Source organism: Lissotriton helveticus, chromosome 5_1 (genome assembly GCF_964261635.1).
Source record: "Lissotriton helveticus chromosome 5_1, aLisHel1.1, whole genome shotgun sequence".
Lineage (NCBI taxonomy): Eukaryota > Metazoa > Chordata > Amphibia > Caudata > Salamandridae > Lissotriton > Lissotriton helveticus.
This window is the reverse complement of record NC_136065.1, coordinates 1,984,983,077-1,985,010,105: the sequence shown is the minus strand read 5'-3', so window position 1 is coordinate 1,985,010,105 and position 27,029 is coordinate 1,984,983,077. Positions and strand designations below refer to the sequence as shown.

The following is a 27,029-nucleotide window of genomic DNA, read 5'->3' as shown; positions in this document are numbered from 1 at the left end:
ATGTGATGTTGCGCTCGATACCGCGCGTGCGCACTGCGACAAACTCCTCGTGAGGCTTGCGGCGCTCCCGGAATCTGTGTCACTGGGGCACGAGGCTCGCCCAGGGAAATCACATGGGGCTGCCGCGTGCCGGCGAACTGCGCATGCGCACCGATGTGCGGCTGGTAAAAAAAAAGCACAACAAGGACTGGCAGACGAGAAGACTGCAGAGGAGCTAGATCACCAGAGGCGAGGAAGGACGTGCCCGGCTCCTTCTGACAGGTGTGCCCAGACCAGGGAACAGAATACAGGATTTGGATTGGCATAGGGGGATTTGCATGCAAGACCGGGATCTATGCACAGCACTTTAACGTACACGGGAGATACACGTAAAAAGGATATACTGCACAGCAGTCTACTCACAGTACGGGGTCTGCCTTTAACACAGGAGCTTCCACAAGCAGAAACATCAGTAAGGAATCTTCTCGCCGTCCAAAAGACCTGCACATAAATGCACATAGTTGAGGGTCTTGCCCAAAACAACTGCACAAAAAGTAATCGCATGCAGCGGGTACATACAAAAAACATCGTGGTTTGCACGCAGTACGTGAGTCTGCCCCCGGTACTGGAATTTCCATCAGGTAAAGAGGGATGTGCAAGTGATTGCCAGTGAGACGACCTTGCAGGGGGACCAGGGCACAGATAGTGATTTTGCATTACAGATTTACACACATCTTAAGGGTTCTGCACACAATCACGTCATCCTTGCCCAACACATGGTACCTGCCACGAAGATCTAGGCATAATCAAGGGGTTTGTACACAGTCCCAATATTTAACCGGTGCACAGGGTCAGAACAGGTCAATTTGAAAGGTACGTGCAGTGTTCATATATTTGACGGGTCTGCATGCAAACGCGGAAAGAAGCAGCGAAGAACCACCCTGACGCTACGCAGCCATGACCAGCCTGGATTCCAACAACACAGGTATGTCCTATAACATCATAAATAATCAACGGTTTTTTAATGCTGGAAATGTTGTTTGCTCAAGGGGATGTACCACCACTCCTCTACCAGGGCTGGTGATCTGAAATATGCCCTAGGGGAGTGTGACCTGACATTGGGCTGTTGATGGCACTTGAATCACAGGCTTGTACTATGAAACTTGCAGTGTGGGCTTGTGATCCGACACTGATACCAGGGGTTGGTATTCGGGATAAAGCACACGGGACTTTGTGATCTGACCCTTAAACACTAGGGGTTTGTAATGACAGTTGAAGCATGGCCTTGTGAGTTGACACTTGCAATAGGCGGACTTGAGATTTGAAAAATATTATAACCTTGTGATCTGATACTTGCATTAGAAACTTGTGATTTGACTGCAATAAAAGGAACTTGTCATCTGATACTTGAACCAAGGGTTATAACAATGACACTTGAAACAGGGTCTCATAATATGACAACTGCAGTAGGACTTGTGATCTGAAACCTGCACTAGAATCTTATGATCGAAAACGTTCACTGAAAGCTTACGATCTGACTGCAGCACAGGGGACTTGTGGCCCGAAACATGCACTAGATTACTAGAAGCGTTTGACCTGACTGCACCACAAGGGACTTGCGACCCAAACATGCACTAGAAGCTTGTGAACTGACTGCACCACAAGGGGCCTGTGATTTGACGCGTCCACTAAGCTTGCGATCTGACTGCAGCAAAATAGACTTGTGATCTGACACGTATGTTTTTTTAAAAGTGAAATAGGAACTAGAATCTTGTTTTTGGCAATTGTACCAGGACCTTCTATTTTTGTAATTGCGGCAGGGGCTTGTGTTCTTGGTACTTGTTTCTGGAACTTGCGTTCAGACACTGGTACCAGAGGCTTCTGACTGGCACCATAAGGTTGGCATGTTGGCTGCTGGTAAAGTCACTGCATCCAGTCCTGAAGCTGACACAAAGTAGTAAAAGATAAGGGAGGAAATACGTAAAAACGCTTCTACAACACCGGCTACCATTGCAATAGTGTGTGTTCGGCTGCCAACTTTAAGGGTAGGCTTAGCTGGACATATGATCTGGGAATGTGACCAGAGGTTAGCGAGAACGACTTGATGTGGTGTCCGTACATTGTGATCAGGCAACCTGCTCCATGGGTGTGTTTAGGAAGGGGGGGGGTCTTACTGAGATCCGACACTTGCCTTAGGGCATTTGTTCAGTCACTGATAACGTGGACTTGCGAAGAGACTTGGGCCATCGGCTTGTGCTGTGACACTCAATGAGGGCATGTTAGATGTGGGCGGGCCACTGAAAGGTTGAGCCAGAAGTCTGGCTGTAGTGGAGGTCCTCTTGGTACCACGAGCCCATAACATGCCGAAATTTCACAGGAGGCGATGGGACCCAGTGGTAACAAGTGCCCACCGTGTAACAAGGGGGACCAAGTTTGAGTCCTCGGCTCAGGAGCCTGTGAATCTTGGCTTATCTCCCTGAGCTGGAAAAAATGTAACTTGTGAAGCGCTCTTAGTTTCGTATGCACGGTTTGCCCAGTGTAAAAATGCCAAAAAGGTGGTTTCTTTTTGTCACTCAGGCCCCAATCTCATCCTCCAGGAACTCAAGACAAAGAAGAAAGCTTTAATGTCATAAAGAGATAGTAATCGAGCGGTTGATTGCATGGCATGAAGCTGGAATATCGGAGTTGAATCTTACCGTCGCTGCTTGACCAAATTGTGTTATCCTAGGCTTACAATACGCTGTAAGAATCTAGGCCAGGTGTGTGGGGGAAGTACACTCGGCAACTGACTTCCCACTTAGTTCACTATTGGCAGTGCCACTGTGTTGAGGGCAGGAATGTTTCTGAGTGCATGTTTAAAAACTCTCACTTATAATAATAACCTTAATTTGCTGGCTCGCCCATCTCTACGGAATGTACGATGAAATGTAGCAACGGTTCGCGATCTGACACAGATTTTAGTGTCTCGTGTATTTTACTGCACGATGTAATTGTGATCTGAAATTAAGGGCTTGTGTACCACGTTTTTGTAATCGTGTGCCCTCCTGTCACTGGCTTGCTCCATGGGGTTATGAGATATCTGAAGGTAGGGAGTTGTGAATTTACGAAGGTTATTGGCGCTTGTAATTATGTACCAAATAAGGGCGTATAATTCCTATACGCAGTGGAGGGTTTGTAATTTGATAAGAAAACACATCTTTCTGTTTTTTTTTTACTCATGACATGTAATCTTTTAAGGGGATCCAGCTTTCGTGATCTGGCCCCTGTGTCAGTGTCTAAAGGGTTTGAATTGTAGTTTCACTTTGTAACTACGTCGGTCACTTAATAATAACTATGTTGGTATTTTAGACATACGAGATAAAAGCCATATCACTTACGAATACGTTTACATATGGGCCTCTTCGCCTCTCTATGACGCCTCATGTCTTTTTTTCTCACCACACGAGTGGTATTCAAGTTAGTTTAACCAGATGGCGCGCTTAAACTTTCTTCTGTTTTGCTTGGATGTAGTTTGTGGTAATAGCAGCTGGAGTCTTTCTTGTATGTCTATTCCCTTGCTTCCCCTCACGTGGAACTCTTGGCTTGGGCACGTGCGCTTTGTTTTTCTACGCCGCAATGGCCGTGTCTTCTTATTGGTCTAGGGCTGTACTGACCTAGCTCATTACATAATGAGAGCCGTTTATACCCCGCCCTGGCGCGAGACGCCTGTGACGTTATTGATAAAAAGAGTCAGCTGCTACCAAGGCGCTTCCTTCGGCCGCAGCAACACGTTTTCATGAAGGCCGTCGTTAGCCCCGCCCAAGGGCTCGCCTATTCCTGCCGCAGCGTCGGGTAGCGGGGCGGAGATTAACCTTTTGGGCGGAGCCAGAGGAATTTCTTGTTCCACGTGCTCGTGCTGCACGTGTAGTGGTTACAGCTGGTTGCGCGTGCATACGAACTACCTGCTAAAAAAATAACGAATACGCACTTTCACCACCTCAAAATTATGTAACCGTCATGAAAATGTAAATTTCTAATCTACGTCGTAACGCACTGTAACTACAGCCAGCTGCATCCCAAAAATATGTATTACTTTGGTGTTTCGGAGCACTTGAGCTTAGCCAACATGCAGGCCTTGACTTTGCTTCCTCAAATACACCATGACCCACTGGTTTAAACGAGCAGGTACATTTAATGTGAAAGGGAGAGTACCTGCATTTCTCAGCATTGCTGCAAAACATTAAATGGGAAGGTACCATCTCTATTTAGGAACAAGCAAGTACTCTAAATAGTGACTATCTACGATTTTATATTTTCATTTAAAGCTTTGCCTTGACCCCACATAATACGCATGCGCACCCTCGAGAATACATTGTGTGTGTGTGTATATGTGTATATATATAATAATAATAATAATCCACATTTGTATAGCGCACAATCACCCGTTAGGGTCTCTAGGCGCTGGGGGCCGTCGGGAAGATTAAGCGAGCTATTGCCCAGAGTCGCATGGTGCTGGGCTAACCTGCCGCCGGAGCCGGGGATCGAACCCTGATCCCCAGATTCCAGCGTCAGTCGCCCTGGCCGCGGCGCCACACCTCTCCCAATATATATATATATATATATATATATATATATATATATATATATATATATATATATATATATATATATATATATATATATATATATATATATATATATATATATATATATATATATATATATATATATATATATATATATATATATATATATATATATATATATATATATATATATATATATATTCGCCTCTCCCCTACTTATGACTGGGATGTTCTTTCGCTGGACTTACTATATTTGGTTAGTGAAAATAAGTATGTTCAGTATCTTATTTATTCATGGTTAGTATTGTGTTACAAAGTAAGAATCTTCAGGAAGTCAGGTTGAAGGTTCCAAGTATGTCTTAATTTGTAGTTCAGTTCAGGAAGTTTAGATAGTGCTAAAATGGTAAATAAGCTATAATGTACGCCCCACCAGGAGCAGTATATCCTTACTTCTCAGCCTGCTGTCATCAACTGCCTAACCCCCTGCACCCAACATTCTATGCAGTCATCACATTCTATAGGCAACTAGGCTGAACAGGAGGAATGAGCAAAGGAGGAAGAAGAGCGTGAAATAACCTCACAACATATTGGTTTAGTCAAAAAAGTATGACGTGATCTAGAAAAGCTGATATGTGGTTTATTTTGTGTATGTGGGCGAAAGCTGCAGAATATGTGTTTACTTTATCCCATAAGTGACTGGTTGCTCATTTCCCAGCATGGCGTAGCAGGGAATTTGGGAGGCATTGTTCAACATATCTTTGAGTTATGTTTCAGAACTGCAAGTGGGGTACAGTTAAACTTGTGTTTTGTAAGGTATATCTGTGAGAAAAGAATAGTGTGCTTTTGAGGCGACGACAAATGGGATGCTGTGTCTTTATCATGTTATTATGCCTGTGAACGTTTTATGTTTTTAACTAAAATGGTCTTTTGGCCCTGCAACTAATGGGAGTGTGAAGATAGGGCTTTGCTGTTGTAGAAGGACGTTGCCAACTACATGGTGATCTGTCATTTATGTGCAAGAATGCTGGAATTTCTTTCTAATGTGTTCTGTTACAGTGTTTTGCATGAGGAAATTTCTGTCTGTCCTTAAGTGCTGGATGATGTATTATATATATGCCATGGGAAGAAAGCCTAACAAGAACAAACCTTGAAAACCTTTGGCCTGATCTACAAAAGTGTTTTGCAGTAGCAAAGGCTATACGTTGCAGATCTCAGTTTTAAGCAAACGCAAAGCATGTTTGTATTATTTACAATAGACCTTTTACAAGTCTTCTGGATTCTTAAAAGTTTTATATGCACCCTATCTGAATCGCAAGTAAAATGAGACATGAAAGGGACGTTCCTCTCCAATCTTTGATTCTGAGAGGACTTTCTACAATATTTGCAACCGCATTTGAGGTTGTCAATCATTGTTCAAATTTCCACATCTCAATGGGGCTTATATATGATTTGCAACGGGGAAGCTGCCCTACTGGGATATCTACGCTTTTGGTAATTATGATGGCCGCCTGTGGTCCTTGATGTCTTCCAAAACAGGAACCGTTTTTTTTTTATAAAGCAAGACTGGGCCCCTTATTGGATACAAGATGCTTTCAAAAAATGTTTTCCTTTTGGGAATACATATGCAGGTCTGCGTTTCTTTCACACTTCCATTCCTGCATTTATAGACTATCAAAGGTGGTTGCAAACTGCTTAATACGTTTATGTATTGCTCCTCAACGCAGTTTGCATCCTCAAACTGAATATCAAAAGAAGCACTTGGCTATCATTTTAAACCAAGCTAGTTATCTAAAATCTCAGTGGTTAACATTGAAAGCTAATATGCTTGTGTGAGGTTTTCCAACCTGAAAGTTTGTCGGTGCATCTGGTCTGAGCCAGGAAAGGTATGCTACAGGCCCTTGACATTGCATATATATGTAGAGGTTCATGCTTGCTGTTTTGAGTAGCCCAGCAAAGTCCATTAAGTCAGGTTTCATTTTCTGCTACCAGGTGTTTTCTTGTAAAGTACCTGGACTGTGTGGATTGTAGGTGACAGTCTCCGAGATCGCTATCCAAGGATTGTTTTTGCATGTCGATGAGTAATACAGCACACTGATTATAGTTATAGTTTACTTCGTTTCTCTGATGGCAAGTAGGTGTATGATGGGAATGTGGAGTAATAATGCCTGTTCCACATCACCGCTTTGGGAGCTACTGATGTTCCTTGCAGACGGCTGCGATTGTAAAGCGTGTTATTTTATGAAAGATCGGATTGCAAACTATTTTTGTCAATCACCTATAAATAAAATATTTCTGAAAAACATGTACTCCTTTAGCCAAGAGGGAACATTTCCATCAAATCTACCTGTGTACGATAGTCCCCTTGCATCTCGTCAGTGATTATTTTCTGTGTCTCCTTTTATTATTTATTCAGTGATTCATGGCAGTCAGCAGCTCATGGTGCTCAGGAGCATCAGGTGTTGAGTACTGCTTGTCGTTTGCGTCAATCTTGGTATCAAGAAGTCCTTGGGGTTAAGTATCATGTGGCTTTCTCTAACATATGGCGTTCATTTATTCCTTGCTTTGATTGACGCCTAGTGTCCAGTGACACTCATTGTTAAGTGACATTCAGTTTTCAGTGGAATTCTGCTTTCCAGCAACACTCTGCATTCAGTGACAGTCTGTGTTTAGTGACACTTGGCGTTCAATGACACTCTGTTTAGTGGCGTTTAGTTGAACCCTTCATTCAGTAGCTCTGCTTTTCAGTAACTCTACATTCAGTGACAGACTGTGTTCAGGGACACTTAGCGTTCTTTGATGCCCTGTTTAGTGACAATCAGCGTTCAGTGGAACTCTTCATTCAGTAGCAGTCTGCATTCAGCAGAAGTTGCCATTAAATAACAATCTGTGTTACTGTTCAGTACTGCTTGGTTGTCAGCCGTTAATGGTGCTCAGTGACACTGGGAGTTTTATAGCACTTGTCATTTATTCAAACTTGGTGTCAAGATAACCTGGGTGTTAAGTAGAACGAAGCATTGTAAATGTAAATGTAGTGTACTTGTATAGCGCACGAATCGACCCCAGCTGGGGTATCTCGGCGCTTGTACGAATACCGCTGTGGAAACCTTCCTGGATTTTCCCTGTGAAGTGCCCACTCCTGGGCACCCCCAAGGTGAAGCCAGGCATCCTAGCATTGTGGGGGCCGTTGTGGAGATTAAGCAAGCTATTGCCCAGAGTTGCAGAGTGGGACCCATGATTAGAATAGGCACCGAGGCGAGAATTATCAGGTCCGAGGAAATTGAGCCCAAGACCCGCCGAGGCGGGAATTGAACCCTGGCCCCGGGCTAGACCTCTGCATCAGGGTCTGCCGCTCTAACTATTGAGCCACACTTCATTCTCTAACAAGTGGTGTAGAGTATCACTCTGATTATTAGCATGCTGTGTTCACTGATACCTTGCTCAGTAGCACTCCGTGTTAAGTAATACTCTGCCTTCAGTAGCACTTGGCATTCAGTAGAACTCTGAGTTCGTTATCACTCTGATTTCAAAATAACTCCCTTGTCCAGTAGCACTTAGTGGTCAGTGGGAATCTTTTCAGAAGCACCATGCATTCAGTAGCACTTTGTTTTCTAAAGTAATTCTTGTTCATTCAGTAGCACTCTGTGTTCAGTAGCACTGAGTGTTTACATACATGTAGTATTTCTACAGCGCAAACCTAGCCAAGGCAGTGGTCTGCTGTTTGGGTCAAAGGCAAGGATGCAGTGAACAAGTGATTTGAAAGGTAGCTGGTTTCTAGACTTATACTGCACAATGGTGTAGTGTTCTTTTAAGAAGTGTGTTTTTAGTCCCTTCTTGAATTGGCCCTGGATTAGAGAGGTTCTGATGTATGCAAGGAAGTTATTCCAGATCCTGGGTGCATTGATGGAGAAGCCAATGTCCCTTATTTTTTCTCCATTACACTTCATCTCCTGTTTGATGCTGTCCTGCCTACAGGTGTGCCGAGAGGCACCATGGATGGTGATCAGAAAGGCAGGGGTGCAGGATGTGATGGTGTTGTAAATCACACAGCTGGTTTTGAAGATAATGCTGTCTAGCAAAGGGAAACCCTGCAGTTCAATCAAGTTGGGGGTGATGCAATCATATATATTCAAGCCCTGGATGAGGTGTGCTGTGTTACATAGGATGGCATTAAACGGGGGAGGGCAGTGTGGCGTTTGAAAGACCATGGAGCATGGCCTTTCCACCATCCAAATATGAGAGTACTTGGTTAGAAACAGCAGTTAAGTTGCTTTTTGTGAGAAGCAGTATTACTTTTTTAAATACCGCAAGCTTGTATTAAGTTATCTTTATTTTCTTGCCAATGTGTTCTTTGAAGTTGAGTTAGTGTCCAGAGTGAATCCAATGGACTTGGGTGAAAGTTGGGGTTTGACACTTTTAAAGTTCATGTCATTGAGCCCAGGTTTATACTATTTCTTGGGTGTTAGTCTTGCCAAATAACAGGAATTCTATCTTAGAGGCGCTGATCTTGAGGTAGGTACTGTACATCCAAATCTGGATGAGTTTCAGGCAGAGTTGAAAGTGTTGCATAACTGGAGCTGAGTACAGTTGTTTATCATCAGCATATTGGTAAATTGTGATGCTGCTATCTGTGATGATGATGGGGTGGGGACATTATGGACTGGGGGGGGGGGGGACTCCTCAGTTGATGGGGATCTTCTGGGTCCTGGAGGTGCCCATGCAGACAAAATGGTATTGGTTGAAAAGGTAGGAGAAGGATTTTGCCAGTGAGTCCCATTCAAGACAAAATGGCGTGAATGCAGGTGGGATAGTCAGAGGTGTTAACGGCAGCTGAGACCTCTGTCAATGTCAGGAGGCAGGGGTCATCTTCAACAGTGGTCAGGAGTGCATCGTCTACGAAATGTAGGCTAATTGTTACCATGCTGCAGCATGATTTGAAACCAAGAATGGTAGTTGTGCAGGAGATGGATAACATTTATACGATCTTGGAGTGAGCATAGCCTTCTTAATCAATGATCTTGCTGATGAAGGGCATGTGAGTGATGGGCCAGTAGTTACTGCAGTCATCGGGTTTAGTGTCAGTTTCTGCAGCAGTGTGGATCTGGCCTATCTGGATGGTTTCTGGAAAGCTGTCTTGAGGGAGGCGTTGACAATGGTGAGTAAGGGTAGGAGAGCTTCTTCAGTGAGAGCTTATGAGAAAGGACTAATGTACATCATCTTCTTAGGAAGGGTTTTGAGTATGTCAGTAAGATATGAAAGAGGTAGATATTTGATGGATAACTATTGTAGGATGCTACAAAAATGTTTGGGGGTTAAAAGGAAAAGCACGTTTTGTTTTGTTGATGTGCTGTTGGATCCTCTGATGAAAGAGGAGTGGTGGATGGGATATGTCTGTAGAGCGTGGGATAGGAGGGTCAAGCAAGAGGTTGATATAGCACTTGCTTGTCTTGTAGAGCGCTCTGCTTTAGTAGCACATTGTATTCAGAAGTGCCCAGTGTTCAGTAGAACTGAGTTCACTAGGGCTCCATGTAGAACAGTCATTGGTGTTTATTCAGTTCAATAGGACCCTGTGCCAAAGCTCTACGCTCAGTAGCACTATGCCTTCACAGTCACTGCTTAGTAGTGCTCGGTTTTCTGTGGCACTTTGTGCTCTGTAGCACTCCGTGTTCAGTCACACTGTATTCAATTGCATTCTCTGTATGTTATTGGCACTATGTCTTTGGTAGCGCTCTGCATTAAGTAGAATTCCACATTCCACCCTAATTTCTGTTAATTTAGTAGCATTTTGGCTCTGCATTTGGTAGCACTGTGCATTGTGTAGCACTTTGTGTTCACCAGTCGTGTATGCACTTTGTTTCTGTGGCACTCTGCATTTGGTAGCACTCTACGTCCCATTCCACTGTCAGTGTTCAGTGGCACCCTGCGTTCAGCAGTTACTCATGATCTTTCAGTAGCCCATTGTGATCAGCAGTATTCACTGATGACCAGTACGCTATATACTGTAGTACGATACGGTGCATAGCTCTGTGCTCAGTGGCACCCTGCATTTTTAGCACTCTGCATTCAGTAAGTAATCTGTGTTCACCAGTCATACCTGCCCGTTCAGTAGCACCTGCCCTTCCTGTGACACTCTGCCTTTAGTAGCAGTGTGTGCTCTATAGCACTCTGATTTTAGTAACATTCTGTATGCTATACCACTCTTAGTGTTTGATAGTGCTCAGTTCAGTAGTGCCCTGCGTTCGGTGACACTTAGCGTACATTGGCACTCTGATCCGTAGAAGCTGGAGTTCCATGCCATTCCCATTTAGCTCTCTGCTGTGTGGCACTCTGCATTCAAATTCGGTAACACTATTTAGAACACTGTGTTCAACAGGCAGCATGTTTATTCAGCAGCACTCTGTTCAATAGCGTCTTGCATAAAAAATTACTCAGAGTTGAGCAGCACTCTTAGTTCAGTTGGACTCTAGGGGGCAGATGTAATAAGGTAAGTGTTTGCAATTACTAAATAGCAAATTTTCTAATCCGCTGTTTGGTAATCTCAAACAGCAATGTACAAATGTGTGTTTAACGATTCCCAGTGGGTCGGAAATAGACCTACCCTCACTAATATTCATGAGGTAGGTCTTGGTTTGTGATCTAGTGAGAATCGCAAAATTCACGAGTATGTCTGTGATTGCTTTTCAATAAAGAGTTTTTTTTAATCCAGACCATTTTCCTTAAAGGGAAACGGGACGCATTTTCAAAAAGAACAATTTGAATTTTTCTTTTCATTTTTTAAGAGAAGGCAGTGGTCCATTTGAGCACTGCCTGCTCTTAAAAAATGTTTTTCTAAACAGTTACAAAGGCTTCCCCTTTGTGAATGAGTTACCACGTACTTGAATTAGGTGGTAAAATGCAGATGTTTTGCGACCTAATTTTGGTTTCAAAACATTCTCACATATCACTGCGATTCGGTATTAGGAGGGGATGCCCCTTCCTAATACCGAATCGCAAACCCAATATGCAATTTGGTAATAGATTACAGAATCACAAATTGGGCCGTTGTACCTTAAAAAATGCTTTTTTTTGCAGTCACAAATGGCCCTATTCTGTGTAGTATACCGTTTGCAACCTCAAAAAAGCTTTGTACATCTGGCCATATGTGCAACTATACGCTGTCTTTATTAGCGTCTTGTGTTAAGGAGTCATGGGGGTTCAGTAGCACTCTGTTCAGTTGCACAATGTTCCGTGGTACACGGCGTTACATATCAAACTGCATTCAGTAGCACTCTGTATTTAGCAGCGCCTTACATGAAAAAGTTCTAAGAGTTCAGTAGTATTCTGTGTTTTGCTACACCGTTCAGCAGCACTGTGCATTAAAAAGTCCTCGGACTTCAGTAGCTCTTCCTGTTCAGGGGCGCGCTACGTTCCGTGACTCTGTTCAATAGCACTCTATATTTAGTAGTGCCTTGAATTAAGACCCCATGGGTGCGTACCATGGCACTCCGCGTTCAGTGGTTCCTTGCATTGAGTGCTTGTAGTTTAATAGTACACTCTGTTCAGTAGCAGTCTGTGTTCCATGGTACTCTGTGCAGTTGTGCCTTGCGTTAAGAAGTCCTTGACCTTTAGAAGCACTTTCTGTGCTGTAGTACACTGCGTTCCATGGCCCTCTGCGTTCAGTTCCACTCTGTGTTTAGAAGCGCCTTGCATTAAGAAGTCCCCGGAGTTCAGACGTACTCTGCATCACGCAGTTCCGGAATAGGCAAAGTAGGCACCGGCCTATGGGCCCCACTCGTTTTGGGGCCCCGCGATAACGGAGCAAAATACAACATAAAGTACATAAACCAGAGTCATCAGATTCACCCAACAGTTAGCCTCTTGAAATCTCATCTTCTGGCACCTGTTAGTGTGTAAAAACAATCGGATGCATTGGGTATTAGGGGGTGATTTGCGAGTGGAGCCCTGGTATTATATCATTCACCATCACCTGCGTTCTGCAGCACATGGAGTCAAGAAGCTCCTAGCCGGCACATGGCTTGCCATCGAGCAGTACATGTTGTTCAGGACCACTTGCCCTTCAGAGTCCAGCAGCACATGGCGCTCGGAGTCCCCAGCTGGCGAGTAGCAGCAGCACATGGCTCGCAGCCATGTGCTCACATGGGTCCTGCGGCGTAAGAGCAGATTACACGTGTCTCCCTCTGAGTCATGCTGACCTCCCCGCTCCACGTGGAGTTGGTAATACGCCCGCCAGGCCCACAGCCAATCGGATTCTCAGCCTCAGCCCCGTCTCCGGTGACCTTTTCAGAGTGCGAGGAGATGGTATCTGAGCCGGCGGACGCCGCGTGTACCTGCGCGTCAGCACGGCAGTCACTGATACGCCTGTTACGTGAAACACTTTTAGCTGCAAAATCCCCATTCTACATTTAATCAGAGAGACAACGAACCCCCAACTTCTGCTAAGAACTTGAATTTCAGACAGGGGATTTGCGCCCAATTACATCACCACTTTCACGTGTGCTGGGCACATGCTTTGCCTGGGCCTCTTGAGACAGGGCAGACTCCACAGCTTGCCTTCCATCTACCGTTCCAAGTGGGCCTGACTCATTTTGAACGGCAAGGGCAAGTTGTCAAGTTTTATTTTATTTTCACCAAGTGCGCATATAAATCTGTGCTTCGTTACTCGTTTTGAGGGCTTGCTGAAGTTATATTTCCCCGCATGCCTAATGTGAAGGGGATTAAAACGTGTTAACTGAAGTTTTCAGTTCAGGTTTTTTTTCAATACAACGATCTCCATGTTATGAACAATTCTGACCCACAAATGCGAACTTGTGAACTAAAAAATTCAGGTTGCTGCTACCTGCTTGTTGAGTTCAGGGTGTTAACCTAACAATTCCTGACCTACAAAGGAATGCTGGCAATCGCTAGGAATGCGCCCTGGGCTTGTTGGAACAGAAAGGGCTTGTCTCTGGGAAGGGATTTCACAGAGGGCGATGTCACTTGGTAGTAGTAAGTAGCTCCACCCTAGACTCTGTCCTGAAACCTTGCATACTTACAGTGAGTGTCCCGTCCCTTGGCCTGGTGTGTTCATGGAGTCCGCAGAATAAGAACGTGGCAATGTAATCCATTTTGGTAATTTATATGGGTAACGCTGGACATGCTGTCCCTTTTTAGCTTTTCAGGAACTGAACTTGAAGAGCAGTGATGTGGCCGCAATTGCACAGGGTATTGCCTGGTGCCTGCATCTCGAATGAATCTTGCTTTTGGGACCGGTGTCACCAGATAGAATTATTCTACATAGCCACCAAGGACGCGGTACCACTCTGATTCAAGGGAGAGTATCTGCTGCCATGGGGATGTGGGCAGAACAGAACTTCCATCTGTCTGAAGTAGGGTCTCATTGGATGGCAGCTAGGTCAGCTAAAAAGCAAAACAGTAGAGTCAAGTAGATGCCACGTTTCAGTGTGGTGTGGGCATGCAGATAAGCCCAAGCCCACTCTGCTCCTCACACACCAAGGAAAGAGCATTGTGTGGCATACAAGCAACTTTGCTGTTTTGGTTAACCACCCGCTTCTTTCTCTTCCTCTTGTATGGTACAACAAACAATCTCAGTGTTCAGGCGAGGGAAAGCATGGTTAGGGTGCCCACCTCCTTCCCGATCATTATGTACTCAGTAAGTTTTCAGTTCTGGAAGTTTGCCTAATGCCACATTCTTGTTGCATTCTTGTTTTGCTTCCACTGAACTAATTGACCCAAGACACCTGAAAATGTAGGTGACAATTCAGGACTAGAGACAGTGCCCCTATTGACCTGAAGCAAGGTGGTCGCCCTAAGCATGGTCAAAAATAGTTTAATGTGTATAGCTAAAAATACTTCATAAAAGCGTGCACCTAGCCCTTTCGTGAGGGATTTTGCGCCAGAATTTGTGAATGAGCACGAGCTGTGGAACAAAAAGATGAAGGTAAAGAAATTCATAAACAGCATTGCTTTATACACCAATTTGTCAGAAAAACCTCTGCAAGCTGTTCGGCTATCAAAGACCTGATTTACACTGTTCGTTAGAATGATGTAGTTGAGTTGCATCAAGGATTACCATGGAAGTTGGAATGACTTCAGTTGATTCTTGAGGTTTTTTTTTTTTGGGACCTTTCAGACCCAGAGATTTCGGCAGCTTTTTGCTAGTTAAATATCTGGTGTGGACAGGCGAAGCAGGTAATCAGAAGTTCTCTATTCCCACATCTCCTGTTATTCCCAAATTGGGTAGATAAAAACATAAACAGACCAACCTGGAATTACATAGAAATTGTAATGGGGATGCTGGATTTTTGTAAAGTGCACTGCCACCATTTTGTGCAATGTAAAACGATTAAATGAAAGAAAAAAAATATTGTACATATAGGAGAGGCTGTCGCCTTCAACTTCATAATCTTAAGAGAGTGGGTATCGACCTAAAGTGAAATAGAAACAATACCTTGTTTATGACTTCTTCTCCGCAACATATTGTGCAAATTATTTCATCCAAGATTCAGGGCTTAAGCTGTGGTATGCACATTTTAGATGGAGGAAATGGTTTTACAATATGCTAAGCTATGTGTTAAAGAGGCACCCTCAAAGTAAATGAACTTGATGATGTAGTGTTCATCGATGTGTACAGGCTCCCTAACCAAGTCCTGCTTCTTCTCGCCCCCTTCAGGTGGAGTCATCACCTACATCGGCTCCAGTGGGTCGTCCCCCAGCCGGACCAGCCCAGTCTCTCTGTACAGTGAGAACTCCAACAGCAGCTTCCAGTCCGCCTCGCAGACCTACCAGCCTTACTTTCCACCCTCGCCCACCGGTTCACTCACCCACGAATCCCGCACTGCTTACGGACATGGTTCTGGCTCTGGCGAAGAGGGCTCCCCGCAATCCTCCAGTTCTTCGTACAGCTTTGGAGGGTCTCCGGGAGTTCTGCACGTTGCAGTGGATGACGGGAGCAGGGTGTCCCCCAGCAAGACGTCTAGCAGCATCACAAGTGAGTATCTGATGAGTCGGCTAGGCAAAAGTTTGTATGGTTAAAAGAAAATGGGTGAAAACATTACACCCAAACAAACAAAAAATAATTTATCGGATATCATCTACACCTGACCCCACACAACACCAGCAAGGGTGGATGAGGGGCAAAGAAGCACGGTACAGGTGGGAACCATTGTTCTAACACGACTGAAGGAACCTGGATGAAAACATTCACTGTAATGTGCTGTATAAGGTTTTCTAGTATAACACGTGTCCACCTGCCTCACTTTAAAGTGCTGCAGGTGGAGGGCATCTAAAGCCACGTGCGATGTTTTTCTAGTTTGCAGCACAATGAGGTGCCTAACCTATTCCTTATTATTATTTAAGAGTTCTGTATAGTGTACCTGCGCCTCCAATGTATGAGGATATTTAACATAGAGCTAATTTGAGAACTATTAAAACTCTTGATCTCTCCAGATGGGACTTTGGTAATGCCATTCTAGCAGGTGCCCATCAATTGTCGTTTGCTTCGCTCCTCAGTCAGTCTGGTTACTGCCACATAAACTTGATTACATCACTGCATAGGCTACAATTAATGGCCTAGCTTGTGTGAGTGTGTTTTCGAGTGGTATGCCATATATATAGCTGTAGTATATGAGAGGGTAGTCCATATTTTACAGGAAAGGTTTTCTAAATAGCATAGTCTGGAAAGGTGATTAGGGCCTCCACTCTGTAGGTAGTAATCAAGACATGTCTTCCTCTCCCGTGTTACCTACCTTTCTCTCGCGGAACTGTCTCAGATTCCTGACCTATGACCCCACCCCACCCGCTATTGTGCTCCTTTGCTTTTGCACCTTATACCCTCTTCTATAAACTTGTCCTCCTTGCCATCTTCCCATTGTTCCCATCTTGTGCTCTTTTTTTTTCGTTTTTACTTGTGCTCTCAATCGTCAGGAACCCGCTTTACACTATTCCCATCCGTAGCAGTGATCCTCTCTTAAGCCTTTATTTCTCTCTTTTGACCCCACTTCTCTTCCTATGTACCCCGTCCCTCCAGTTTCTAAAATTAGTTCATTGTCCCCCTTTCAGATAAATGTAATTTCTAGGCCCTTGTTCAGAGATCTCTCTCTCTTGTCCTTTGGCCCTTTCTTGTACCCCTCCTTCGTCCTTGCGGCTCTTGTTAAGCTAAGGTTTCCACCATCCCTATTGTTCACCTCTCTCTCTCTCTCTCTCTCTCTCTCTCTCTCTCTCTCTCTCTCTCTCTCTCTCTCTCTGTCTGTCTGTCTGTCTGTCTGTCTGTCTGTCTCTCTCTGCCCACTTCTTATCCCTCCATGTGCTGCTCTGGTGTCTCTGTTTGCCCCTGGCCATCCATGTCTTTAGTTCCCTCTGACTTCGTGTCCTCTGCCCACTTGTCGCGCCATACTGTACTACCCCTTGTGCCCCCACCTCTGGTGTTGACTTTCTTACACTTTCCTTTTTTCATTTCTACTTCAGTTCTCATCGCCGCTGCAGGCACTTGAGGTCTTAGCTGGGTTGAACATGTTGAACCGGGTAAATAAAAAATGTTTGTAAAACAAAGTGTGCATTTTTAGGGACTGACAATTATAAACGTAAAAAAAGAAAGCAATTAGGAAAAAAAGAATAGGACCACATCTAGGAACTTGTGTTGTCGATGTTGGAGCGTCATAACCCCCAGCCCAATGGATTTGCAGAGAAAGGAGGTGAGGTGCCGGTGAAGCCTCATGCAGGGCTTGTATGTGGCTTTTACTTAGATTTGTACTGTCGGCTGAGAAGGCGTGGCAGGAGACAGGTTGGCAGGCGTTTCACATAGTCATAGAACAAGCATAGTATACGAGCCGGATAGGAGACGCATAGGGTGTAGTGGTGGGGAGCATACTCCAAAACATTTCCCATTGCCACCTGGCTTAAGATATTTGCAGACACTAAGGTGGGTGATTCCAACTGTGGTAGTCATAGGATGTACCAAGACAGGCGGCAATGGCCTACACATGGGCCTTCAGACCCAGAAGGCTTCTTCTGCCTGTGTAGATTCAGGCCACAAGCCCTTGTTTTCCTTATAGCAATCTGAGAAATAAAGTTTATTTCAGTGTTCGGCTTCCCCATTCACATGCTGATAAGCAAGACTGACAAAGCTCCGTTACCTGTGGAAACCAGAAACAGGCTTTCCCCGCTCCCTTATTCAACAGCCATGTCACAGCTGCTGCTAATCTGCCTGTGAATATTTAGGTTCGCCTGTGATGCAGGAGATAAAACACAGCCAGAGCCCAGCTCCGAGGGACTCGTTTTACACAATAAAACCCTGTATCGTTCCTAGCCCTTCTGTGAGTGGTTTACACTCCAAACTGACAGTAATTAAAAAGTAATAATGTATGTGTGCAGAGATGTCACAAGTATTTTAACCAACGTAGCATGTGTGTGAGGCCCGAACTGAAAGTGTAGCTCTTGTTATTGGGAAAGCCTGGTTTGGAAGCATGACCTTTGTGTTTAAAAAGTGTTGTGGGAATTGATTGCCTCTGCTTCTGGGTCTGGTCCTAGAGATGGATTTTTGCGTAGGAAGTTGGGCTGGAAGTGTGATGCTTCTGTGTAGGTAGACCTGCCTGGTAGTGTGACCCTTATGTGTGGAAGGTTTGAGCTTGGAGCCTGTTCCTTGTGTGTAGGAAAATAGATCTGGAATGGAAGTATTCCCTTTTGTATGGTAGACCAGTCTTGGTTGTGTGGTTATTTTGTGTACACGACTTGGAGTATGTTCTTTGTGTGTAGGAGTCCGTGTGCAGGAAGCATGTTTCTTGTGTGGAGATAGACTCGGGCTTGGTAGTGTGACCGTTTTGTGTGTGGAAAGACCTGGATTGGAAGCATGTCCCATATGTGTCGATAGAACTGGATCTGAACCATGTCCCATATATGTGGGCAGACCTAGGCTGGAATTTATTTATTTTTATTTTTGACATTTGTATAGCGCGCTGCAACCCCACGGGCATCCTGGCGCTGGCCATGACCCATATGTGTGGGTAGATCTGGATTTGAAGCATGCCCCATACATATGTGTGGCTAGACCTGTGGAGGAAGCATGTCTCATATGTATGGACAGACCTGCATTGGAAGCAAGTTCCTTGCATGTAAGAAGAGGAAGAGTGGAGGCATGCCCCTTGTATTAAGGTAGACCCAGGCTGATATTGTGACCCTTGCATGTAGTAGACTTAGATTTGGAGTCTTGTACTTATTTGTGTGTGTGGAAGACCTAGATTGGAAGTGCGTCCCGTAGAGAGACCCTGGCTGGATGACGTGGTCTTTGAGTGAAGGAATGCAAAAGCTGTAAGTCTGTGTGTCTTAGAATGTCAGATTAGTGAATGTGGCTACTGCGAGTAGAGAGTCTGAGCTTCAGATGTGTTCATGTTGAGATGCTTTTCCTACTTGCTATTCAAGTCCTTTAATCTCTCTTTCTTCTTTTCCCCAGAGCTGAATGGGATGGTGCTCCTCTGCAAGGTTTGCGGTGATGTGGCCTCTGGGTTTCATTATGGCGTCCATGCCTGTGAAGGGTGTAAGGTAAGTTTGTGCTGTTGTGTTACAGTACTACTGTCATAGTCGCAGACCAGTCCTGAGAGTCCTGTTCACTTTAATTATCCCATTGTCCCAGGCACCATCGTTCACTTTCTCCCATGCTTGTTCCATGTGTTGTCCCATGTACTGTTTCAGACACTCTCCCTTGGACTTGACCAATGGCCTTCCCGCATGGACAGCATCCCTTGAGTTTTGTGAACTCTCGCATGCACCAAAATCCTTGGCTTGTGCAGTATACTGTTCCCCTTTGGTATAATCAGGTACCATACACCTCCCCTCATAACAGAGCTGGTTCCTCACAATAGAGGCCGGCCTCTCCTCAGTACAGAGATGGCTACTTCAAGTAGAGGCCTGCCTCCCCTCAATACAGAGCTGGTTCATCCCAATAGAGGCCTTCCTTCCGGCCGTACAGAGCTGGCTTCTTCCAGTAGAGGCTTGCCTCCCCTCAGTGCAAATTTGGTTCCTTCCAGTAGAGGTCTTCCTCCCCTCAGTACAGAGCTGGTCACAGAGCTGGTCCCTCCTAATTGAGGCCTGCCTCCCCTCAGTGCAGAGCTAGTTCATTCCAATTGAGGCCTGCCTCTCCACAGTACATAGCTGGTTCATTCTAATTGAGCCCTGGCTCCCCAGTACAGAAATGGTTCCTTCCAATAGATGCCTGCCTCCCCTCAGTACAGAGTTGGTTCCTTCCAATCGGTGCTTGGCTCCCACAGTACAGAGCTGGTTCCTTCCAATTGAGGCCAGCCTTCCACGTGTACTGAGTTGGTTCCTTGGAGTGGATGCCTGCCATCCCCTTAGTACAGATATAGCTCCTTCCAGCCATACCCACTTTCCTTTTCTCTCTCTCTGTTCAGGGTTTCTTCAGGCGAAGTATCCAACAGAACATCCAATACAAAAAGTGCCTGAAAAATGAAAACTGTTCGATCATCCGGATCAACCGGAACCGCTGCCAGCAGTGCCGCTTCAAGAAGTGTCTCTCCGTGGGCATGTCCCGGGACGGTGAGTTCCACCTTCATGTGACTTGGCTTTTCAAACCCCGACCTCTGCCTTACCCACTTCTCTATGACTGTCTTGGTGTCGGTCTGTATTATGTGACTTGCTTGTCCACACGATGTCCCCATCCTTACTAATGTGTATATATGTGTGTTTTCAGCTGTGCGTTTCGGGCGCATCCCCAAGCGTGAGAAGCAGCGCATGTTGGCAGAGATGCAAAGCGCCATGAACATGGCCAACAAGCAGATGAACGGGCACTACCAGGGCGAGGTCCCCACACCAGTTCATCAGCAGCAGCCCCCCACCTTGAGCCTGGCTCCGTGTCCCCAGCCGCCACCGCCGCCATCCCTCCAGCCCAGCCCTTCCGGCTCCTTCCAGGAGTGCTTCTCGCAGTTCCCCCAGCAACTGACCCCGCCGCGCTCTCCCAGCCCCGAAGGGAAGGTGGAAGATGTTATTGGTCAGGTGGCCAGAGCGCACAAGGAGATCTTCATATATGCCCACGACAAGCTGAACCAGCCGGGGCTCCCCCTGAACTGCAACAACAACATGCTTAGCTGGGAGAACAATCACAGCGCCACGGGCTACCATGTCAACGGGGTCAACACCGCCTACCATCGGGACAACAATGCCACCAGCGGCCTGAAGAACGGATTCCACGCTGCCCACTACCCGAGCTGGCACGTCAACGGCTGCCACCAAAACAACACCAGTGGTCATCGCATGTGCCCCACCAATATGCATGACAGCGGAACGTCTGGCCCACAGGGCTGCCACGGGCGCAGGACCAAAGACGAACTTCTGGTAAGTGAGTGGAGATAGGAGCTTGTGACTGATGGCCAACACGCTGGAGGTCAGAGGGCACCTCTAGTACTTGTGTTGTTTATAAACCCAAAGGTAACAGGTGATCCCTGCTGCTTGCCAACTCGAGCTCTCACCCTTGTATGAGCAAATTGCCCAAGTTCCACACTGTAGAAATGATTGTCCTCTTCAGGCCTATTACTCCACTTCTATGGAACATTCTCCCCAGCAGGTGACTGCCCATCAGTGTGGTGGAAGGTGGAGAGGTGTTCAGTTTCTTATGGCAGTGACTGTTGTACTCCGTGTTTCTAGTCTCCCATGGCTTCATACTCTTTTGAAGACCCATCCGCCATCAGTCAATATATTTGCCATTGGTATGCAGGAGGTGGGAAGGTGACAGGGTATTGAATCTCTAGGTTTTTTTCTGCATTATGGTCTTCTGAGGCCACGTCAAGGCCTCTGTGCCTATATCACTGGCAGGGTTAATTGGAATTCTCCCTCATGCTAGTGTGAAGGTGTTGGTGGCACCTCTGAAGGCCACATGGCGCCTTACGGTGGTAGGTATCTAGTAAAGCCCCATAGTTGGCTTTCTGCCTTATTGCTCAGGCCCCTAGGCCCTTGCTGGGGTGTCCTGAGCAGTGTTCTTGCAGAACCAACATTGAACTGGTATGCTACTGGGCAGAACAGCCTCGTGGCTTTGGACTGTGCTGTAAGTTGAGCTTAGGTGAGATCTCCTTCCCTCTGGCTCAGGAGCCTGAGCTCTACAGTACTTCCCTGGCAGGATCTTGCAGCCAGAAGGGGGCCTACAAGCTTCAGTGTAATGTGCTTGGTGCAGTAGTTGGGGCAGATTAACTGGTTCTGACTGGGTTTAGGGATCTGCAGTGATAGTCAAAGCTGGTCTAAATGTTCATTTTATGTATATGTTATCCAGCTGTAGATGGAGCATCTTGTTTGAAAGATGGTAGAAATATTTGACTCTGTTGTACCTCCCAACTCCAGGTTTGATGTGTTGTGTTCAGTGGTTCTCTTGTTCTCCCAGTTTGACATTGTCCACAATACTTTTTCTCTGCAGGCGTGCCCCATGAACATGCACCCCCATGGCAGGAGTGGACGCAGTGTGCAGGAGATCTGGGAGGACTTCTCGCTCAGCTTCACGCCAGCGGTGCGTGAGGTGGTGGAGTTTGCAAAGCACATCCCAGGCTTCCGGGACCTGTCGCAGCATGACCAGGTCACTCTGTTGAAAGCGGGCACCTTTGAGGTAGGTGTCATGCCATATCATTTAGTGACCCCTCCTTTATATGCATATTTCACTTTCAGGACATCTGCTGCCATGCATAGTCAATATTCGCAAAGATTATTTTAGGAATATCTCCGCATTCTACTCTCAAAGTAAATAATAATCTAAAATGTTGTGACTGACCTCCTAAGCTCATTCAAGTAGTTTTAAGTGTGCTCGAACCACTTGATATTTTTTCCTCTTTGCCATCCCCACAGTAGTTCTTTTTTAGGGGATCCATAAGTTTTTGCAGACAACTATTGCCACGTGATGCAGATATAAGATACCAGTTTGTTTTATTAGAGGTCTTTTTGAACTAAGGTAAAACATGTTCTCCGCTAGACAATTCCACAGCTTTTAATGTCTTGATTTCCAAACAAATGCACCTCTTGGGGAGGAACACGTTTCACCCACAGTGCATCACACACTTGGAATGTCCTACCTATTCATTTAAAAACTAGGGCAAATCTCTTGGCTTTTAGGACAGCCTTAAAAAACTTGGCTTTTTAACTCTATATAACGTATACCTTTGATGCTGACATGGTTAGTTAGATAGGTTTGTTAGGAGCTAGCACCAAGACAACTTCAGATAATGTGTTGCGCTTTACAAATAAATTAACATATCGTGACAATTATAAGTAAGTTAAAGAATTGCACTCAGAATTTATTTGCCTGGCATCTCAATGGGAATGTAAATTCAGTTTCTTAAGCTTTATAATGCAATGGCTTAAAACAGCATTGGATTATAACATAGCTGTTAAGTGGAAATAAATAGTGATTGGCAGAAACTACTAAACAAAGGGTGAGATGAGTAGTAAGTAAAAGAGAAAATGTTTGTTAACCATAGAATGTTTTTAACCCGTTGACCGCGGCACGAATTCCACTGCGGTGCGGGTGAAATAATGGGAGGGCGTGGTTCGGACAGCCCCCGGCCATCCTCCACACACGCCCACCGTGACGTCGGATGGCGGGGGCCGTCTGACGCACCGAAAGGGTTAAAATAAAAGGCTAATATATATTTTACTCATTTGCAACTTTTAGGGATGTTTGCAAGTAACTAAAAATACAATATTTAAAATTGCTAGTAGCTCATAGTACAAATGAAGGTAGATCATCCGACATAGAAACCAAAGACTGAAATATTAAGAAAACAAAAATGGTAGGTATTGACTAACTCAAAGGTAGGAGTAGGGGTGGAGCCCAAAACTAGCAGCAGGAGTGCACTCTTTTGTATATCAGAAATTTGGAAAAAGGAGCATAGAAAATCACTATCTGAAAGCAAATCCCAGTATAAGCAAGACATGCTACCATATTGAAGACTAAACAGAACCTATATAAGCTGCCTTAATAGTATAAGAGAACCACTAACAACTAACTGGGCAACCACTAAAAAGCTTGCATAGCAATTACCAACGAGATGGAACCATACAGGGTGAATTTAGCAAAGAGTCAGCTAGTGTGCATCAGTGACAGTTGAGTACATCTGGCAACCCTCCTGTGTAGGAAGTCATGAAGTATGAGTTCAAGCAAACACTTCCCTAGTCTGGCATATGCAGCAGCAGCAAAGCACTTTGACAGCCACGCCAGAAAATGCACAGTACAACTATCTCTGGCACACACCACTTCTTGCATGAGCCACTGAGACCGCCTCTTGTGGCTCAGACAAGTTAAGCCTGTCCCTCTTGTCATATGCACCACATTCTGTGGATCGCACACACTTCTGCTTTTGAGTCTTGCTGTAATTCATTGAGTATATGATTTATATACAAAAAGGTTCCCAGGCGAATTTTAAAACAAAAAATATGTCATAAAGTGCAGTTTCATGCACTGGAGGGCGGGATTGCTTCAATTCCTTGGTATTTGTGGTTTGTTACCGGATATTTATGTGCTGTAGACATGAATTGGAGCACTGTTTTAACAGGTGTGTTATGGTGCTTTCCTGTGTGCGGGTGATAATATGTGACCAACTTCCATCCTTTCTCTCAGGTGCTGATGGTGCGGTTTGCATCCCTGTTCAATGTGAAGGAGCAGACGGTGACATTCATGAGTGGAGCCACTTACAGCCTGGAGGAGCTGCGGGGGATGGGCATGGGCGAGCTCCTTAATTCCATGTTCGAGTTTAGTGAGAAGTTGGGTTCCCTGATCCTGACCGAGGAGGAGCTGGGTCTCTTCACGGCGGTGGTGCTAGTCTCTGCAGGTAGGTTCAACAGGAGGGTTCTGGTAGACTGTCAGTAACTGTAATATAGTCTGCCTTCCTGAATAGATGTTCTAATGTCTTCTTGACTATCTAGTGGCATTGTAAGATTGCATTTCTCTTCAGGAATACAGGCATTTGGGATACATATTTAACTGGATGCTAGAACTGTAGCAATATTGATGTTGTAAATCGTGATGTAGCGTAATGCACTGGGGGCCTATTTCCAGCAGTGTGGTTTAGGAGTTGTAGTTCCATCCGACTGAAAGATGGGGGGAAAAAAGGGAGTTCCCTGTCTTAAATTAGCTAAGCAGAATTATAGCAATCAACTTTTGAAGAAGATAGTGATTTGGTCATGGGGGTGCAGAGCGTTCCAGGGAGTGAAGTTTTTGGTTGAATTTCCATGCCTACATACCTAGCCGGTTGCGTTGGTGGTATAGTGGTGAGCATAGCTGCCTTCCACCTATCAGAATGTACTGGGATTTCAAGACCTCTTGCTCCATTAACTTCCACACATCCTGAACAATCAGCTTTAAAATCAAACAATTGGTTAAAATGTGTGCACAATTTCCATGATAAACTTTAAAACCAAAGGAAATTTCTAGATGCACAGGCCTACAATTATGACGCCAAGAGAGAGCCTAACACCAAACTCTTTGACTTGAAGGCAGAGTAGAATTAGGGGCTAGACCTAATAATGAACATATGCATAATCAGCATTTTGGCGGTTAGGAAACCCGTTTTTTAGGATCCTGGCCAAACAATTGGAATGTGGGAGAAAACTTTTTCATTGGCAAAATTCTTGAGGGATACGTAGTAAGTTGCAAACGTAGTGAAAAAGAGAGCTCTTAATCTATCAGAAGGATATCTTGCAGACCTTGCTGCTAGAGAGGCTGTCTTTGGCTCTACCTTTTCTTTGCTAAGAATTGCCATGGCCTGAGGCGTAGAGTGGGGGCTGCGTGTTCCTCACAATGGATCCTTTCTAGCTGGGCAGAAAAGAGACTCTGGTGCTGCAGAATCAGATCAGTGACAGCCCATTTCTCAAAAACAGCTGAAATCAAGTGAGGGATGCAGTACCCAAATTTTAATGCTCATTATGGCTTCACCATCTAACAATGGCCAGATGCCCTCATGGCTCCACTAATGCCGCTTGTCTTTCCTTTGTACCTTGAGACAGATAGAGTTAGATCCTAGACAAAAGATGAGACACACAGTCAGAATTGTGGCGACCATAGAGTGATCCCTTTTAGATTCAAAAAAATCAACTCATCTGGACTCCATATAGTGAGACCCCTCTTGTATACAAATGTTTAAAGCTCTATAATCCCATGTGTCTCCACAGTGTTATTCCACATAGATCCCTCAGAGTAATCTCATGTGGATCCCATTGTATGGTCTTAAGTGGAGTGATTTACTTTTGATACTGTGTTGCGGTTGAATAACTTGTATCTTTCGATGCTTTGATTGGTGAATCATGGTGTTGAGTAAGTTGTCTGTATGTTTCTAGCTGTAGAGTTGTTGTCTGCATTGTTAGGCAGAGTGACTTGATGCACGTTTTGTCCATGTGTGGCCCTATTTACAGTGCATTCATGAAGGTGGGGGGTTGTTATTTTAATTTTAAAAAGGTGTCATTTTTGCCCGTGAGCTTCAGTAACATTCCTTTTTTTGGTTCCAGATCGCTCAGGGATGGAGAACACAGCGTCGGTGGAGCAGCTGCAGGAGACGCTCATCCGCGCCTTGCGGGCCCTGATCCTCAAAAACCAGCCCTGCGAAACGTCGCGCTTCACCAAGCTGCTCCTGAAGCTGCCCGACCTGCGCACCCTGAACAACATGCACTCCGAGAAGCTGCTCTCCTTCCGGGTGGACGCGCTGTGACTCAACCCACCACGGCGCCAAACCTTGACGCAAAAACTAACTTTGTGGAGCCCCGCGGGGACACAGCTGCTGACTGCACGAGAACTGTTGATTTGTATCACCTTGAAAAAAAAAACTAAACCTCAAAGACTAACTATTTATACTGTGATAACATATTTCGAGGACAAACACTGCAAAACCATTGCTGTAAATATAACTGTACATATGGAGTTGCGTTTAAATACAATATTTTCTGAGAACATTCTAAAAATTGGTGGATCCGTGCTTTGTAAGACGTGTACCGCGGAAGGGGCCTGAAATGCAAAATGTCCTGGTGACTTTAAGATTTATTTTGGTGATGCACGTGCTGTGTTGTGTATAAGGTTTCCTGGAGCCGTGAAGACTGATAGTGGTGCCATGGACTTCAAAGCCTTACATTTGGTCAGTCCGCAGAGTGTCGATGGCCACAGGTGTGTGCTGACATTTTGTTTATTTGGCGCTTCCTTGTTTAGAAAGAGTAGAGAAAACTTGTGTCCGAATATCTACAAATACCCTTTTGCGTTCAGCAAAATCCTGGCAGAATTCTCTGAGATCCCCATTCCCCACACAGCAAAAGGAACATTTTTATCAGAAAATGACAATATGTTCCAAAGTCGTGTCTTGAAATCATTTCAAGTTTTTTGTTTTTGTTGGAAGTGGATGTGTGCACACAGTGACTAACACAGGCATGGAACCCCCTGGACCATGCTTGACAATGCATGTGCCTTTGCCAGAGGCCTACAATATGCCTGTCTGAAGCAGTCAAACATGTGTTCAAAGTTACTAAGGG

General features: G+C 45.1%; 2 protein-coding genes across 3 annotated transcripts in view; one reads left to right on the top strand and one right to left on the bottom strand.

Annotated features, from left to right (window-relative positions):
- MSL1 (MSL complex subunit 1) overlaps positions 1-3,522 on the bottom strand; it is a 595,596-nt gene extending 592,074 nt beyond the window's left edge. The window contains exons 1-2 of the mRNA XM_078645683.1: positions 3,357-3,522; positions 403-480 (exon numbers count right to left, since the gene is read on the bottom strand). The gene's annotated coding sequence lies outside the window, so the exon portion shown is untranslated. The remainder of the gene's footprint in view (positions 1-402; positions 481-3,356) is intronic.
- On the top strand, positions 188-26,471 carry NR1D1 (nuclear receptor subfamily 1 group D member 1). 2 transcript variants are annotated; one of them, XM_078645679.1, is made up of 8 exons: positions 188-964; positions 15,211-15,528; positions 18,985-19,073; positions 19,940-20,084; positions 20,239-20,879; positions 21,949-22,134; positions 24,139-24,349; positions 26,022-26,471. In XM_078645679.1, the coding sequence occupies exons 1-8, from the start codon at positions 937-939 to the stop codon at positions 26,219-26,221; spliced, it is 1,818 nt and encodes a 605-aa protein (XP_078501805.1). In that variant the 5' UTR covers positions 188-936; the 3' UTR covers positions 26,222-26,471. The 2 variants fall into 2 exon arrangements, with proteins under 2 accessions (XP_078501805.1, XP_078501806.1); XM_078645680.1 differs by lacking the exon at positions 188-964 and adding an exon at positions 3,993-4,143.
- The last annotated feature ends 558 nt before the right edge of the window (positions 26,472-27,029 follow it).

What these genes read in the sequence shown, in the direction of transcription:
- NR1D1 (XM_078645679.1), top strand. Translation starts at nt 937, where the DNA reads ATGACCAGCCTGGATTCCAACAACACAG. An exon ending in GACGTCTAGCAGCATCACAA is followed by an intron (nt 15,529 to 18,984) that starts GTGAGTATCTGA and finishes TCTTTTCCCCAG; the next exon opens with AGCTGAATGGGATGGTGCTC. An exon ending in CGTGGGCATGTCCCGGGACG is followed by an intron (nt 20,085 to 20,238) that starts GTGAGTTCCACC and finishes GTGTGTTTTCAG; the next exon opens with CTGTGCGTTTCGGGCGCATC.